The following is a 15,971-nucleotide window of genomic DNA, read 5'->3' as shown; positions in this document are numbered from 1 at the left end:
AAGTTAGACTGCTACACAATTTTCCAAGGGTCTTCTGACCATTGGGTATGGTGAGATACATTTTGTAACTTCCGAGGCTGAGCAAATACTACTTTCCTTTTCCCTCTTTTTACTTCCAAATTGTCACTCTCATATAGTTTCCTTTAAAGTGAATTACAGCATGACTAGTTCACACACCCTCCAGTAATTCCCAACTCTTAAGAGCACATGAAATTTTAGGAGGCAGACAAAAGAGTCATTGATTCCTTCCAGAGCTACCGCCTCTCAGTGAGGGAGAGCATGTAGGGAAGGCCTATTTCACTGTTGTTAGATTGTGTTCCAAGACATGCCGTACGAATCTTTTGCCACGTGGCAAAATATGTTCCATCTAACTTCAGTTTTAACTGCTAACTTTCTAACTACTGAGTTTTAGCAGCTGGTTAAGTGGTCCTCACTTTGAGATTAGAGAAGACCTCTCACATCAGGTATTTTAAAAATAACTAAAAAAACCTAATAAAGCACATAAACCTAATAATGCCACACACTTAATTTAAGATAGGATGCTGGAAAGAGTGTCTGGCTTTGCAGTCAGATAGATGCCAGGTCTGTATAACCTTAGCTGTGTGATTTGGGGCAAGTTTTCTGATTCTCGGTTTTCTTATCTGTGAAAGGGGGATGATGATATCAAACTCATAGGGTTGCTGTGAAGACTGGGTTAATAAATGTAAAACATCTCGCCAAATTCCCAATACAAGCTGAACAATGGTCTAATTATTAATAACTAGTATCCTCTCTCATTTTCCACAAGAATTCTAAGAAAGGCATTATCAAAATTGGGGGCAGCCAAGATCAATGACCTCAGAAATACCTTCAAGCTGCCCTTTTGTGGTTTGGAAACACAAGTGGAGAGGGGTGATAGCATCCTGGAGTGAAGAACAGTGAGGAATTTAAGCCACCAGTTGAGTCACACTGGTTTCGTGGATGAAACCCTTCCCCCTCTTCCTGATGGTTTCATGGTTCAATCTCGCAGAGATTAAAAAGCACAGGAAAAATCCTGTCATTTTATGCCCATGCCCTTCCCTCCCAAGATATTAAGCAGAATAATAGGCACTTGGAAAAGTACTCTGTAAACACCAGCTACCCTGAGGAAATGAACAGGATGCAGAAACACCAAAATAATAATGGCACTGTTCACACATATTCTCCTTTTTTTCCTTCAGTATCTTTGTAGTCCTTCAAAACTCTTATTTAGAGATCTAAAACTGGGGCTGAAGGAAGCAGTGCCCGGTGAGGAAAGCTTAACAGACCGGGAGCGAGGTGTGCAGAATTTCAGTCTGGCTCTGCCACTGAGTAGCTCTATGGGCGTGGGGACAAAAGTTACCCAGTTGCTCTGGCTCGGAGTTTCCTCACAGGTAAAATCAGAAAGACTAGATCATCTCTAAAGTCCTTCTGGTTTCCATTCCAAACTTTCATGGGTAAAAATCCAGAACTAATTGTTAGAGAATCCAATGAAATAAAAATAAAGTGAATATACAATAAACTAAAACAGACAGTACCTAAATCAAAGTCTTGGATCTGTTGTGATAAATATACGTCCTCATAAAACAGGAAAATTGAAACAATCTTCAGAGTCACTTAACTATTCAGCCTAGGCAAGAAAAAATTCCAATCGTTGTCAATGGCATAAAGCACTATAATCTTGTTATCTGCATTTGTAAATTGCTTCACCATACAAATCTTAGTATCTGGAACAATCTGCTAATATGTACCCACTCGTCCAGCTGAGTGTCTACATAAGGTAAATACAATACAAATATGACACAGGAGGAAAAAAAGGGTCACAGCTCTGTAACTGAAAAACCAATAGGTCTGTTTTCACATACTCTTATAACTTTTCTTTGGAAATACTAAAATTCAGCAGTTCTTTGCTGTTCTTTATATTTGAATCCAATCTTAAATTTGCAATAAATTTAATATAAATGAAAGACCATAAAACCACATCATGTATTAGGGGAATAGTGATATTTCTGGGAGTGGGGGTAAAGGTGGGGGGTGGGGATGATACTGACCTGATAAGTGGCAGTCACACTTTCTGCCTCAAGGATAAATTCTTAAGGTCTTCTTCAGTTAAACTTTGGGAAAATTGGCAAATATATTTAAAATGCCATCAGCATGGTGGAAGAGTGTCCGATGCTACAAAATAATAAGAAATTTATTTCTATGTTACTATACCATAAATGATTGGATAAACCCTATGAATATCAGCTATGATTACAACTGATAAGGCCTGACAGGTGTGGGTTGATACAGACAAGAAAGAAAACAGCCACTTTTTCAAGTCGAAGCTGAGTAATAAAATAAAAATACCATGCATCTGACTTCCTTTTTGCAATTATAGTTAGGGAAGGTGAGGGCTTTCAAAACCTTTTTTACTTTAAGATGTGCACTGCCATTTCAAGGACTAACTTATGAATGTCCTAGAAGAGAAATGACTTTGTCTCCCTGAATTGACAAAAGCCTATTTGCTTAAATCACCATGACTGATGCACAATACACTTGGATGGAAAAATTACATAATTACAACCGAACTTTTTGAACTGCTAAATTTTGTAAGGTACACCTTTATACCCTCACCTTCTGCCAGGCAATGCACAGACAAATCAACCTGTCACCATCTGGACTTTGTCTGTAAGGCTAATTCCTCATCCTAGCTCCTACTTTTCCCCATTTTCCCCCAAATACTAAGTGTTGAATTATATGCAAATTCTGCGTTTATATTTTCCTAACAGTATATCAGACCCTGCAAACTTTTAAAAAAATGACTGACTTTAAATTTTATGAGGAAACACAACTTTTGTCCTGTACTTTAAAGCACCAACTCTTAAACTTGACTCCCGTTCTTGTCTAATATATAAATGATGTGGCCCAAGATATTTGGAAAAAGGCTGTTGCTAATTCCATATTAATTGTCAGAAATAAGAGTGCCAGATTTTTGGCGTGTCATAGTCTACAGACTCATTCTCTACTTGCTTTCTGAATGAGCTGTTACTTGTCACTGTCATGATCCATTAAGTAACTCTGAAAGACAAGATCATTTCAACCAGATGCTCAGTTCATTCCTTCCATTTGAAAGTCTCCAAGACACAACTTTCCTTACAGTTTAGAGGCATGCCTGTACAAGGCATGCCTCAGTCTATAAATCTGAAATAAAAACCACTCGTAGACAAGTTGTCTGAATACATTATCATACACTGTGGCACAGCTAACTGTAGCTATAGTAAGCTATATAGCTTTCTCAATTAAAAAATAAATGTATATAAGAAAAGAGACAGGGTGCCTGGGTGGCTCAGTGGGTTAAGCCTCTGCCTTCAGCTCAGGTTATGATCTCAGGGTCCTGGGATTGAGCCCCACATTGGGCTCTCTGCTTAGCAGGGAAGAAGCCTGCTTCCCTTCCTCTCTGCCTGCCTCTCTGCCTAATTGTGATCTCTCTTTCTTTGTGTCAAATAAATAAAATCTTAAAAAATATATACAAATTATACATATTTTGCTACCTGGGGAAAAGTAAACCTATTTATGGGATAGGTATGAAACTTATTTTTAGGTTATCAATAAAAAATTTTAAACATCAGTTTGCCCAGCGCACCATTTGGTCTATTCACAGGCTACTTTCCATCAAGCCAGGAGTGTGTGAGTCTTCGACACAAGCTTTTATGTGCCAACAGTCACAAGAGTGGAGGCTACCAAGAAGGGTGCCCTCACCCCTCCTTGATCCTCCTCAGTGGCAGTGCTGATTTTGCCATGGAGGTATGTTGCTGTGGCTCGGGTTCTATTCATTTTCCCTTCTCTGGATAATACCCAAGCTCCATTCGTTCTGGTTCTGGTTGCTCCTTTTCATTCTTGACGAAGCCCCAGGTTTTGCTCTAGAAATCTGAATTCTACAGGAGAGCAGGAGTTGCTGCCTTTTTTTAACCACAGGGACACTGGTTGGCAGAAAAAGAAACACCCTAGGTTTCTATAGCTATGTAAGCAGGAGGGCAGGGCAGGGTGGAGTACAAATGTGTTTGTATATCAAGTATCTGGGTGTGTGTATGTCTTTATGTGGAACAGTAGGCTTGATTTCTAAATAGTGGGTAGTATGGGGCATGAAAGGGGGAAAGCACATTTTTGGTAAGTCTTAGGTACTTCTGGAAATAGAAACACCTTAAAAAAATCTACACAGATCTGGGTTTTTGTTTTTTTTTTTTCTTTTTTAAGTCAACTTGGCTAGTATAAAAAACAAATCAGTTGTTTTGCCCAGAAAATCACACTTGCAAACTGCATAAAAATCACTTCTTTAATATATACTGAGACATCAGATTTAAAAAAACATACTTGGGCTGCAACTGACTGGGATTCAGGCCATTTAGTAAGTTTTTAGTATTAGCAATAAGACAGAAAGCAAATTTGTTCCAACTATGTGAGGATTTTCACATACATATCAGCTAAGGCAACATATAGGAGGCCAATTAATTCTTAAAATTCAGAGTCAACACTGACATACAAAATGGGTGTTTTTGAGAGCTTTCCACTAGATAATGCACTTCTTTAAAAACCCAGAATATATGAAACTTAAAAAATAAAATAAACATGTCACATTTATAAATACTAAATCTAAATATGGACAAAAATGCACTGCTATTTTTAAAAATGTATCCAAAGCAACCTACTATCTGGTGGAAGGTGTTGACACATTACCTTGACTATCTCAAAAATATTTGTTTCCCCACCCTCTGGCACTTCTAGTTTTTTGGAAGGGTTATTTACACATTTGGGGTAAGAGAGTGGCAACATTCCAAACTATATTTCTCATTCCACTTTTGGCATTTTAGGATTAGTCTAGGGAAGACAAACATGTCAAAATACTACCAGAAAATAATTTTCTGACCAAGAAAGCAGATCTTTTGTACGTTTACTAAAGAGAGTTGTTTTTGCTATTATTATTTACAAAGGTTCTAAAACCAAGGTATAAAAACAAATATCATTTTATTGAATTCTACAATACTAAGCAATATAAGCTTTATTACAAATGACAAATCAATCTTTCAGTTGAAGATAAAATATATTACTGGACTATTTGGATCCTTATGTGTCTATGTGTTATAATAAATGTTTGGACTAGGGGTGTCTGGTGGTTCAGTCAGTTAAGTTCCAACTCTTGATTTCTGTGCAACTCATGATCTCAGGGTTGTGGAATCAAGCCCTGCATTGGGCTCCACGCTGAGTGTGAGCCTGTTTAAGATTCTCCCTTTCCCTCAGCTCCCACCCCTTGCTCACTCTCTCTCAGGAAAAAACAACAACAACAACAACAAAAACCTGTTTGGGCTAAACTGGATGCCTGCCCCCATTCAGATATTCAAGTCTTGATCCCCAACACCTCAGAATATAATGCATTTGGAGACAGGGTCTTTAAAGAGGGAATTAAGTTAAAATGTGGTTATTAGGGTAGGCCCTAATCTACTATAGCTGGTAGCCTTATAAGAGGGGAAACCTGGATACAAACAAGGGACAGGGAAAGACCATGTGAAGACACAGGGGGAAGAGGGTCATCTAGGAGTCAAAGAGAGAAGCCTCAGAAGAAACCAATCTTGCTGACACATTTCCAATTTCTAGCCTACAGGATTTTGAGAAAATAAATTTCTGTTGTTTAAGCCATCCGGTCTGCCTTGTTATGGCAGTCTAAGCAAATGAATACAACATGTTAACCATTTACTACTTTACAGACTCTTAGAGCAACTAGATCTGAGCCTTCCCATTACCAGCAGAGTGCTGTAACACTTCTCAGAATGCCTTGCTTTGTCTTATTGCTATCAGTTTGTTTTTTCAAGCCACACTATAGATAGTATTATATAAAACAAAATGGTCTCAAAACAGTTTTGAAGATTATAAATTTCACGACTCTGAAATGTAATATGAATAATACACTTAGAAAAAAATTGCAACAGTGCTAAAGGATTGAGATGCTTGTTTATCGATAGTCAATACAGACTTTGAAGTAGGCCTCAAGAAACCAGTTCTGTAATGAAGCTAATTAACATCGACATTTAAAATACTTTTAGTACTCTATTCAAACATACTCTATTCACAGCAGATTCTAGGATGCCAAATTTTCTGGATTTATGCTTAGTGCAGAAATGAATAATGATATAACTGAGCCTATCAACATTAATCACCACCACCTCAGAGTTGTACAGCAGAGTTTTCTAAGAAGAATTCAAGCAGGAATAGTTAAAACAAAAAAGACATTTATCGAGCTAAATAAAAACAAAACAAAAAAGATAAACATTAATGTGTTCCAGGCAGTGTTCCAAGTACCTGCCAAGAATTAATTCAATCCCCACAACAACCTTAGATGACAGATGCTACAACCACCATCACATCTTACAGACTAGAAAAGTCAGTTACAGAGGCTAAATAACTTGCTCGAAGTTTCTGATACAGTATGCAGCAGAAATGGGATTTGAGCCTAAGTAATTTGATTCCAGTGGTTTCCTTAACAACCACTGCGACTTGGTAACCATCGTTCACATCTGATCTTCTCATTTTACCAGTTTTATGAACTGTACGGTAGAAAAACCTCTCTACAACGTGATCCACAAATCTGGAAGGGACCTCAGCAATAATCTCATTTGGCACTCTTCATTTTACAGATGAAAACTGAGACCAGGGTTGTTCAGTGAATTCCCGAAGATTACAGTTAAATAGTAAACTAGTTCTAACACCTATGTCTTCTATAGATCCAGTCTAATCCACTTTCTGGGACACCATGATGGATATGAGATTTTTGTTTTGTTTCACTCTGTTTGAAGACTCCTGCATCTCTGGTATATCTCTTTCTGTGTGTGAATATCCATCTCCTTCTCTATGTGTGTATGTGTATATGTCTGTTTCTCTCATAGTTTCTCTTATTTGTTGCCAATAAGATTTATAGGAGTATTGAGGAAAACAAGGAAGTGGCCTCATGCCCATAAACAAATATTCAAACATCTCTCCCCCAAAATGAGGACATTTAGCACAACACTATTAAAAACAGGTCTGTCTACCTGGATATCTGTTTACACCCTTTCAAGTATTCTCATCTGAGACAAGACCAAACCAGAAGAACTACATTAGTTAAGCTACTGGAATGTGTGTTAATGAAAATGAATAATAGATTTTACATTAATATTTTTCATTAAAAATGTCTTTTAGCATTAGAAAAATACCAGAAGTATGAACCATTAAGTATATGCTGGTTGACTTTATTTAGCTTAAATGAAATTATAACAAGATTCATTGACATATATGCCTGTATCATCTATCTGTCTATCATTCCCCTAAACTTCTGTATATCTGAAATAATGCCACCATGAGTTGTAAAATACTACAACAAAGAAAAAAAATAACATATAGATTGATTTTCTTTCCAGTAAAATGATTCATGGGCCATAATTCTAGGAACAGCCTGAAATACAAAAACCCTTCAAATGTCAATGTAGAAGGAAGTTGTTGACTCCATCAGGATTCCAAACCGGGAAGAAACAGAACATACACACAAGCCATAAAACAGTCAAGGTATCTGTATTGTAGCTATGCTCATAACCTGACTCTCCTAGAACTGCAAAAAACTCCACAATAAATATTATAACTGTGTGTGTTTTACCTTTTAAATTTTGTCTTCCTTTTTAAATGAATTTTTTTTTTTTTTTTTTAGAGAGAGCGTGAGAGCAAGCATGACTACACAGAAGTAGGGGGAGGCAGGACGGGGCAGGGAGAGGGAGAGAGAGAATCAATGTGGGGCCCAACTCTAGGTTAGATCTCAGAACCCTGAGATCATGACCTGAGCTGAAATCAAGAGTCGGAAGTTTAATAACCGATGGAGCCACCTAGGCACCCCTTAATTGTTGTATTCTAAATCAAATCATGGATTTAAAAAATAAAAGTTTAACAATTTGCTACCAGCTGAAAATTACCGACGATGGACCTAGCAATTATTTTTGCTCCAAGGTTCCTCAGGGACAGTAATGCTCTTGAGAGGTGGTATGTTGCCGCAAAAAGCTGTGTGGGCTTTGGAGTAGGACAGACCTAGGTTTGCATCCTGGCTCTGCTACTTCATCATTCCTCTATTCACTTAACCTCTGAGTTTTCAGTTCTTCATTTATAAAATGGGCTAATACCAACTACTTTAACAGGATATAGACCAGTTAAAATGAGTGGCTGGTCAGTTCTCATCCCTGGAGCACATACGTGGCTTCATTAGCAAAGATAATGAAGTTTTACTTTTCCTATGAGTTGCCATTTTCTATTAGTCATGTGTCTAATCTAGAAATCAAAACAAGTTTGAAGGTCACAGCTCAGGAATATGCACAGCATTTGTTCAGGCCAATGGTTATCTCCATACTTGGGAAAAGAAAAGGACATCCTTTTGCCTATACTAGCTTTTTGTGACTTTAGGACACAGGTGAAAAGCATGACTTCATTTCCACAGAATTTTTTACAGCTTTTAATCAAGTCACAATTTTCTTTTTCGAGTCACAATTTTAACTTAATGCTTGAGAAATTGATTTTCTAAAAATAACATGGCTATTTTTTACATTATGTTAAATGCATAGTGGATATGTATCTATATTTATAACCCAGGAGCAATTACGACCTTCTGTTTTATCAGTTCTTCTGTTTTCATATCTGTCTTCTAAGACCTCTCTCCTTGACAAACTCAAGTTGATTAAACTTAGCACCTAGCAGTGTGGTTCAAAGGGGTTTTTTAAAGTATGCTGGTTGGAAAGAAATGTACAGCCCTGAATTACAGCCAGCAAGACTGGGCTTTAGCTCTTCTAGGAAATGAGAAGCCACTAAACATTTTTCATCAGGTAAATTTCACAACAGAAGCATACTTTTAGGAAGGGAAAGAGCTGATTTGACTGAAAAATTGGAAGCAGAAAAAGTAGTTAAGAGAAAACTTCGGGGCGCCTGGGTGGCTCAGTGGGTTAAGCCGCTGCCTTTGGCTCAGGTCATGATCTCAGGGTCCTGGGATCGAGCCCCACATCGGGCTCTCTGCTCAGCAGGGAGCCTGCTTCCCTCTCTCTCTCTTTCTCTGCCTGCCTCTCTGCCTACTTGTGATCTCTGTCTGTCAAATAAATAAATAAAATATTTTAAAATAAAAAAAAATGAAAAAACTTCAACAGTGCAGGTATGAGGCAAACATGTGTGAAGTAGGATAGCAGCAGTCAGGATGGAGGAGAAATGATGGATGCAGGAGACTTCGTGCGGAATTTACAGTAACTTGGTACTGGTTCCATTCCATGACACAGGAAGCAAAATTATCGCAGATCGGCTGAACTTTTAGACTGATTGACTAGAATGATGACGCCATTAACAGAAACGGGGATGTTAGAAAAGGAACTGGTTTTAGGGGAAAATGGTCACTGATGTGAGACATGCTGAATGAGAAGTCCTCAGACTCCCAAGAAGAACGAAATGTGTTAAGAGTCAGTTAGTGTAGGGAAGACTAAAGGTTTCGAAGTGTAGAAGTCTTCAGGGGTAGAGCCTTTAAGAAAATTCCTCCTGTGCCTTCAATTTAAGAACAAGAGGCAATAGGAAGGAGCTGATACATGGGATGAGACCTGATCATTTTTGTATCCTCAACTATTAAAGCACTTAAGATTTGTTCTGTCCTTATTCCTGAACCACCTGCTACAACAGAAAGGTCTGGCTGGCAAAAACTGAGAGATGGGGCACCCCTTCCCCCACACCTCCCCAAAGCAAAGTTAGTGCTTCTCTCTTTTTCTTGTAACCTACCAGTCACTTACCCATTGTTCTTTTCTCTTTTGTAACTTACAGTTCTTACTTCTTGTTAAATCAATTCCTCCCTGCTTGCTTCTCCCTGCCGTACTTCTTCCCTGGCTCTCACCAGTCTAGGATGGCATACCTACAGCACTCTTCAGCCTTGCCCTGGCTAGCAGCTGTGTACAAAGGACCCAAGCAGATGCTCTTAAGGCTCAAGATCAGAAGTTTTTTTGGTCTGTAAACCCCATCATCCTATGCTCTCCTATTTTCTTTTCTAGTTTTTATTGAACTCAGTAACAATTAAGGATAACATCCTTTGTGGCTCCACAAATCAGAAAGGCTTCATTTAGCAGCAAAGGATACACTTAGATGGGAAACTCTGGCTTTGGACCTGAAATACAGAGTTTAGAATTACTTGGCAGGGAGGAACCATATTACTGCATTCTTTACTTCAATGCCTGCTTGTAGTCCTGTTTTCCTCAACCCACACACCCCTGTCCTCAACTCCCCTCACCTCCACTCTTAATTCCTGTCTATGGTTTCTTCTCACCTGTTCCCATCATCGCTCCTTACTTTGGGGGCAGTTGGGGGAGCTGTCTTCAAAAGGCAGAAACCACTTTTGATCAAAATTACCACTGAAAATCCTTTAATCTAACAGAAGGTGCAACCCTGTACTGTCATCCCCATGTCCATAAAACCAATTATAGGACACTGAGGATGGAGGTACTTAAGATGGTAAAGTTTGGAGTGTAGCAACTGACAAGTCAGAGAAGATACCAGATGGTTGAATCCTTTGCCTTTCTTTATCTCAGGCCGAAAAATTCAAGAAAGATAATTTGCATGACAAAATTATGAAATACACACTCTATGAGGCGGACATACATACTCCCCTAAAAATCCTTGTATCCTTGTATCAGATGTCTGAGATCATGATGTATAGAAGCTTTGTTTCCTCAACTTAGGAATCTTAGCTATATACTAAAATATTTAAAAGCAACCAAATGATAACTAAAGTCATATACCGATTCTTTTCTTTTGTTAAAATGCCAAAGGAGTGGGCGCCTGGGTGGCTCAGTGGGTTGGGCCTCTGCCTTCGGCTCGGGTCGTGATCTCGGGGTCCTGGGATCAAGGCCCGGGTCGGGCTCTCTGCTCAGCGGGGAGCCTGCTTCCCTCTCTCTCTCTCTGCCTGCCTCTCTGTCTACTTGTGATCTCTCTCTGTCAAGTAAATAAATAAAATCTTAAAAAAAAAAAATGCCAAAGGAGTAAAAGAATATTTAATACTAAATTCTGTAATTCACATGCAAAGTGCTAGTAAGGACAGCAATAATACCTATCAATACTGTATGCTTCCTACATGCCAGGGACCTCGCTCTGTGATTTATGTATACATTAGTTCATGTAAACCTTAAAACAAAACAAAACAAAATAAAACTCTAAAAATTACTTCTATGTCATAGCTGAGGAAAATGGGATGTGGTGAGATAGAAAACTGCCTTTGCCTGGGGCACACTTTGTAAAAGAGCAGCAGAGCTGGGATTTGAACCCAGGTTTGCCTTTAGAGTTTCTGCTGTCACCTCCCACACTCCATAGCTTCAAAACAAATAAGCCATTTTGTCATTGAAATGCTTTGAACTGCAACTTACAAGATGTGATTTTTAGTTATTAGCAGCAAACATGTAGGAAATAAGAAAAAATGGGCCTTCAGAAACAGGCTGACAAGTCATTCCTGGGGTCAACCACCAGAGACTGGACATATTTCCTCTAGAAATAAATCTCTGCTTCTCATATCATGCCACCAGATGCCAGTACAATGGCAACCCCTCGAAACATGGGTCTCCTACACTCAAAAAAGCCAAGAATTCCAATCCTGTTCTGCAAATAAACTGGTAGCATTGCAAATCTGATTCTGCCAAGACAATCCATTATAGACCCGAGTGCACTGGGCCCACTCTATCAGTCCACATGATTACATTCAGAGACCCAATTCTATTTGTGTCCCTGTTCATGTATTTAGTGCTAGTTCAGAAAAGCACAAAATCGACTAAAAATCCACTTGAAAAAAATCCCAAAGTAGATGAGTAACTTGTCCAAATCAAACACTCGGAAACCATTCTTAAAAACCAGCAATCAGTTCCTAGTGTGCTCTCCTAAGTTCACCTCACTCAGGTCAGAGACTCAGAGAAATAAAATTCCAAAATGACTAGCAGTGATTACATTAGTAAGTCTGTTTCAGATTTCATTACAGCAAAATTATGTATATATAAACAGCAGATATTTTCTTATAGGAAATTCAGTATTTTAGAGTCACTTAAGATACTGGAGTTTCCTAAGACATCAGGTAGGGAAAATAATGTTAAATCACAGCAAAAAGAAACGGATTATACTAAGTTGTGTCATATCCTATCAGCAATTTATCTTTCTAGTCTACCCTAAGGTGACAACTTCAAACAAAGTTCAACATACACCTGTCCCAGAGACTGGGAAACACACAATGATTAAAAAAGAATTACTACTGGGATGCCTGGGTGGCTCAGTTGGTTAAGGGGCTGCCTTTGGCTCAGGTCATGATCCCAGCATCCTGGGATCGATTCCCACATTGGGCTCCTTGCTCAGCAGGGAGTCTGCTTCTCCCTCTGCCTCTGCCTGCCACTCTGCCTGTGCTCACTCTCTCTGGCAAATACATAAATAAAATCTTAAAAAAAAAGAATTACTACTACCTGCTCTCAACGAATTTATAATTAAGTCACATAGAGTAGATATATACATAAAATCCTCTGCAATTACAATGCTTTTCCTCATCTAATATGACCAAACAGTTGTTGAAAAAGTCAGACCAAAGATTTCCAAGACCCAAACATGTATCAGGCAGGTCCTGCTTGTTGTGCCAAATAATCAGAGAGCATTATTTGCTTTTTCCTCTCTGCTCATTAAGGCTCTGGCAATCATCACTGCTTTGGTTCTTAGTCTCTTACCTCAGTTTATTTTCTGTTCTCTGCTCATGTAATAAGATATATCTTTTTGGGATTTCCTGTTCTGCTTTTAGTTTTTTTTCTGCTGCTTTTGCTGGGGGCCCCATGTCTTACCCTCTCCTATCACAGTAAGTTTTGTGTTTGCTGGGGAGACCTACCACACGGTTCTTTCTTTGTGCTTTTTTATTGGAGGTCTGGAAACAATCACTGAACAGCTCTGTGAGCACTAAGAGTGGCTCTGAAAACTTCAAAGCTAACTATTCAAAAATAATAAACTTCAGGAAGTCTACCTTCAGAAAGTCTAATCAGGAAGGTAAGAGACAGCCATTACAACTGCCCACCATGATTTCAACTCTTTGCATTTCACGGCTATAAGCCTGGCTACAGATAATAGTAGTAAGATAAACTTGAAAGCAAAAGAAACGATGTTAAAAAGTATGGCAAATTTTAATACATGGAAGTGCTACCTATTGATGATTACTGGGGATTCAATATCATTAACAATAGGCCAAAATCATCAGCATTTTGCACCTGCTGAAATGAAGGTCAACTTGGCAAAGCCTTTATGAGCACAATATAGAGACACTTCTTGGTGGCTACAGGTCCATGAATAGCTGGAGCTGACCCTGCTTTTTATTTGTCCTTATCTCTGAGATTTAAGCCTGGCTCTTACTTCTCATCCCTTAAATTTTGGCAGGTAATACCACTGTTACAAAACCAGTCAATAACATCATGTGTGTTTCAGTTTCCTCTGGAAGGAAAAACCTCCGCCATAAAAAAGGGGCTACACAGTAACCAAAGGCCACAGAGGGGATTAATGATAAACCTAGATGGCTGAACCTGAATTTTCTTCAAACACTTCCTGCCTTTTGTTTCAACAGAACTATACCTTCAAGGTTAACTGCAGTCTCCCTGAGCAACGGACCAGCCCACCCTAGACTGGGAGATACTCAGTCCTAATCTAATGCTCTTTATATACTTATCTACACGGTTTTATTTGAAAACGTGCTATTATTCACTAGCAGTCCAACAATACACACTGCATTCTACCCACGTAAGGCCAACTCTGCAGATGACCAACACACCCACCTATCTGTGAAACAGAAAAGGATGGTTTTTCATCAAGTTCCCAAGGCAGAAATAGGGTAGAAAGCCAAAATGAAACGCAACTCAAACCTGAAAAAGCCTTACAAGTTGGGTCCTCCCTCAAGGAGCAGAGATTAGAGGGACCGCACAAAGGGTGAAGGGGGAGCGGGGAGTTAGTATTTCTCGTTCCTCCAGAGTCTAAAACAGTCCCGAAGCAGGTGAGCTCTGGGCCCGCGCCACCTTACCCCTCCCCCGCCCAAGGGAACAGAGGATCCGAGGGGCTTCAAGAGGAAGCCCGAGTATCAGAGCGTGGGGGATGGGAAGAACTGAAGTGGGGGAAGGCCGCTTCTTCTGTGGAGCTGGCTGTCTAGATAGGGTCTTGATTTCTGCCTCACCCATCTTTTTTGGAAAATACTGATTTTTATCTTACGGGTGAAACTAGCGCTGGTCCCACTCTGGCGAGCAGGGACAAGTGTAGGGAGGGATGTCTGGGTTCCCGGGGCTACCGTATGGGGGTGGGGGCGGCAGCCTAGAGAATGAGAACCTGCGCGCCCTCTCCAAGGTTGAGGCGCCGGGCGAGCGGGACCCTTAAACGAGGGGTGTCAGAGGGAAGCCCCTTATACGGAGCTGGGATTGACCGGGGACAATAAGTAGTTGCGAGGACCCTCGGAGGATGGGGAGCCGCCTCCTCGGGGAATACCGGGAGGCGGAGGAGACGGCCCCGCCCCCTCAGGGGATGGGCGCAAGTGGCAGTTGGGCCGGCGGTGGAAGGACACCGGTGGTCCTAGCCTTGCTTTTCTCTCGAGAACCCGGCCCCCGAGCCACCGTCGAGCCCCAGCCCTGGCGGCTCCTACCTTTTCCCGGCGCTCTGGTCTCTGCTCCCCGCCGCCTCCGCCACCCGCTCCCATCCAAGCCTCCTGAGGCCCCGCCCCTCAACCGCCAGACGGGCGCAATGGCATTCACCAGGGCCAATCGCCACCTCGCTTCCTCAGCACCGGCACCAATCCGCGCCTGCTGGAGGAGGGGCTTCTCCAAAGTCATTTAGGCTCCTCCCGGGGCCCCAAGATCCCTTTTGTTTGGGGAGAGCCGGGCTGGGATTGAGCTCGCGTCACTTCCTGGAGGAAGCGCGCTCCTCCGGCCGGGGCTCCGGGGTGGGCTCGCGCCCCTCCCGGCTCGGCTTCTGCAACTTTCCACCTTATGCGGTTTCTGGGCAGCACGGTGCCGAGTGTTTCTTGCTTTATCCTCCTAGTCTGGGAGGCTTAGGAATGGCGGGCTTTGGGAGCTCAGGTTGATTGGGCACATTCACGTTTCATTCTATCCAAAATGTTAATAAATGAAATGCCCTTTGGCGTCTGCTTTAGAATTAGTTGTCGCAAACCTGGTAACGTGTCTTTCCTGCTGTCTCTTTCTCTTGGACCAGCTTGTGGGTGTGGTGCTAGAAGCAAGAGCGCAAACACGATAAACCCAGATAGTACTGGGGCATAGTATTGATCTAGGAAGATATGTCATCACTGTGGCGGACACTTTCATATGCTATCTTACTTAATTCCCGCTATTATATGATAAATCTGTCCTAACTTGTAATATAGACATCATCCTGCCCATTTTACAGATGAGAAGATAGCAATGAAAAGAACTCAAATAACTATGGGCACAGAGCTAGTAAATAATAAAGAAAGAACTTCCAATGAGGTTGTATGACTCTAAACCTGTGCCATATTCTGCTTAACGCACACAGACTCTCACAAGGAGGACGGGTCCACAGAAGGGGCCTGGGAGAGTATATACAAAACCAGAATCAGAGCCAGAATAAGGCTCCATGCCTCCCTGCGAGGCTTGAGAGAGTCATCCCTATTTAAGGATAGCAAGATACTGAGAAGCTCAGCAGCAGGCCAAGTGCTTTTGAAGTAATGACATAGGAAATTCAGAACTGAAAGGGATCATGCCCTGTGTTCAGGAGAGCAGACAATCCGAAAGGCACGATGATGGCCAGGCACATAGTAGGTGTTCAGTGAACACTGACCTGTCTTGAAAGAGAATGTCTGAAATGGTTAAAAACATAGAGTGGGGGTGCTGGAATAGGCCCACAAATGTGAAAAATCCCATTTCCTCCTCCTCCCTTTCGCCCTGCCTCAG

The 15,971-nt window shown here is 40.8% G+C and overlaps 1 protein-coding gene across 2 annotated transcripts in view; it reads right to left on the bottom strand.

Annotated features, from left to right (window-relative positions):
* Nucleotides 1-14,839, bottom strand: part of CTTNBP2NL (CTTNBP2 N-terminal like) — a 48,993-nt gene extending 34,154 nt beyond the window's left edge. The window contains exons 1-2 of one of the 2 annotated variants that reach the window (XM_059137708.1): nucleotides 14,690-14,839; nucleotides 2,049-2,172 (exon numbers count right to left, since the gene is read on the bottom strand). Coding sequence is in view for 1 of the 2 variants with exons in the window: in XM_059137707.1 (XP_058993690.1) it covers nucleotides 14,690-14,743 (54 nt within the window). In the remaining variant the exon portion in view is untranslated. The remainder of the gene's footprint in view (nucleotides 1-2,048; nucleotides 2,173-14,689) is intronic. The other variant, XM_059137707.1, reaches the window with a different exon arrangement.
* Nucleotides 14,840-15,971: the final 1,132 nt, after the last annotated feature.

The sequence above is a fragment of the Mustela lutreola genome, chromosome 10 (assembly GCF_030435805.1).
Source record: "Mustela lutreola isolate mMusLut2 chromosome 10, mMusLut2.pri, whole genome shotgun sequence".
Taxonomy (NCBI): domain Eukaryota; kingdom Metazoa; phylum Chordata; class Mammalia; order Carnivora; family Mustelidae; genus Mustela; species Mustela lutreola.
The sequence above is the reverse complement of the archived record's forward strand: the minus strand, read 5'-3'. Positions and strand labels throughout refer to the sequence as shown.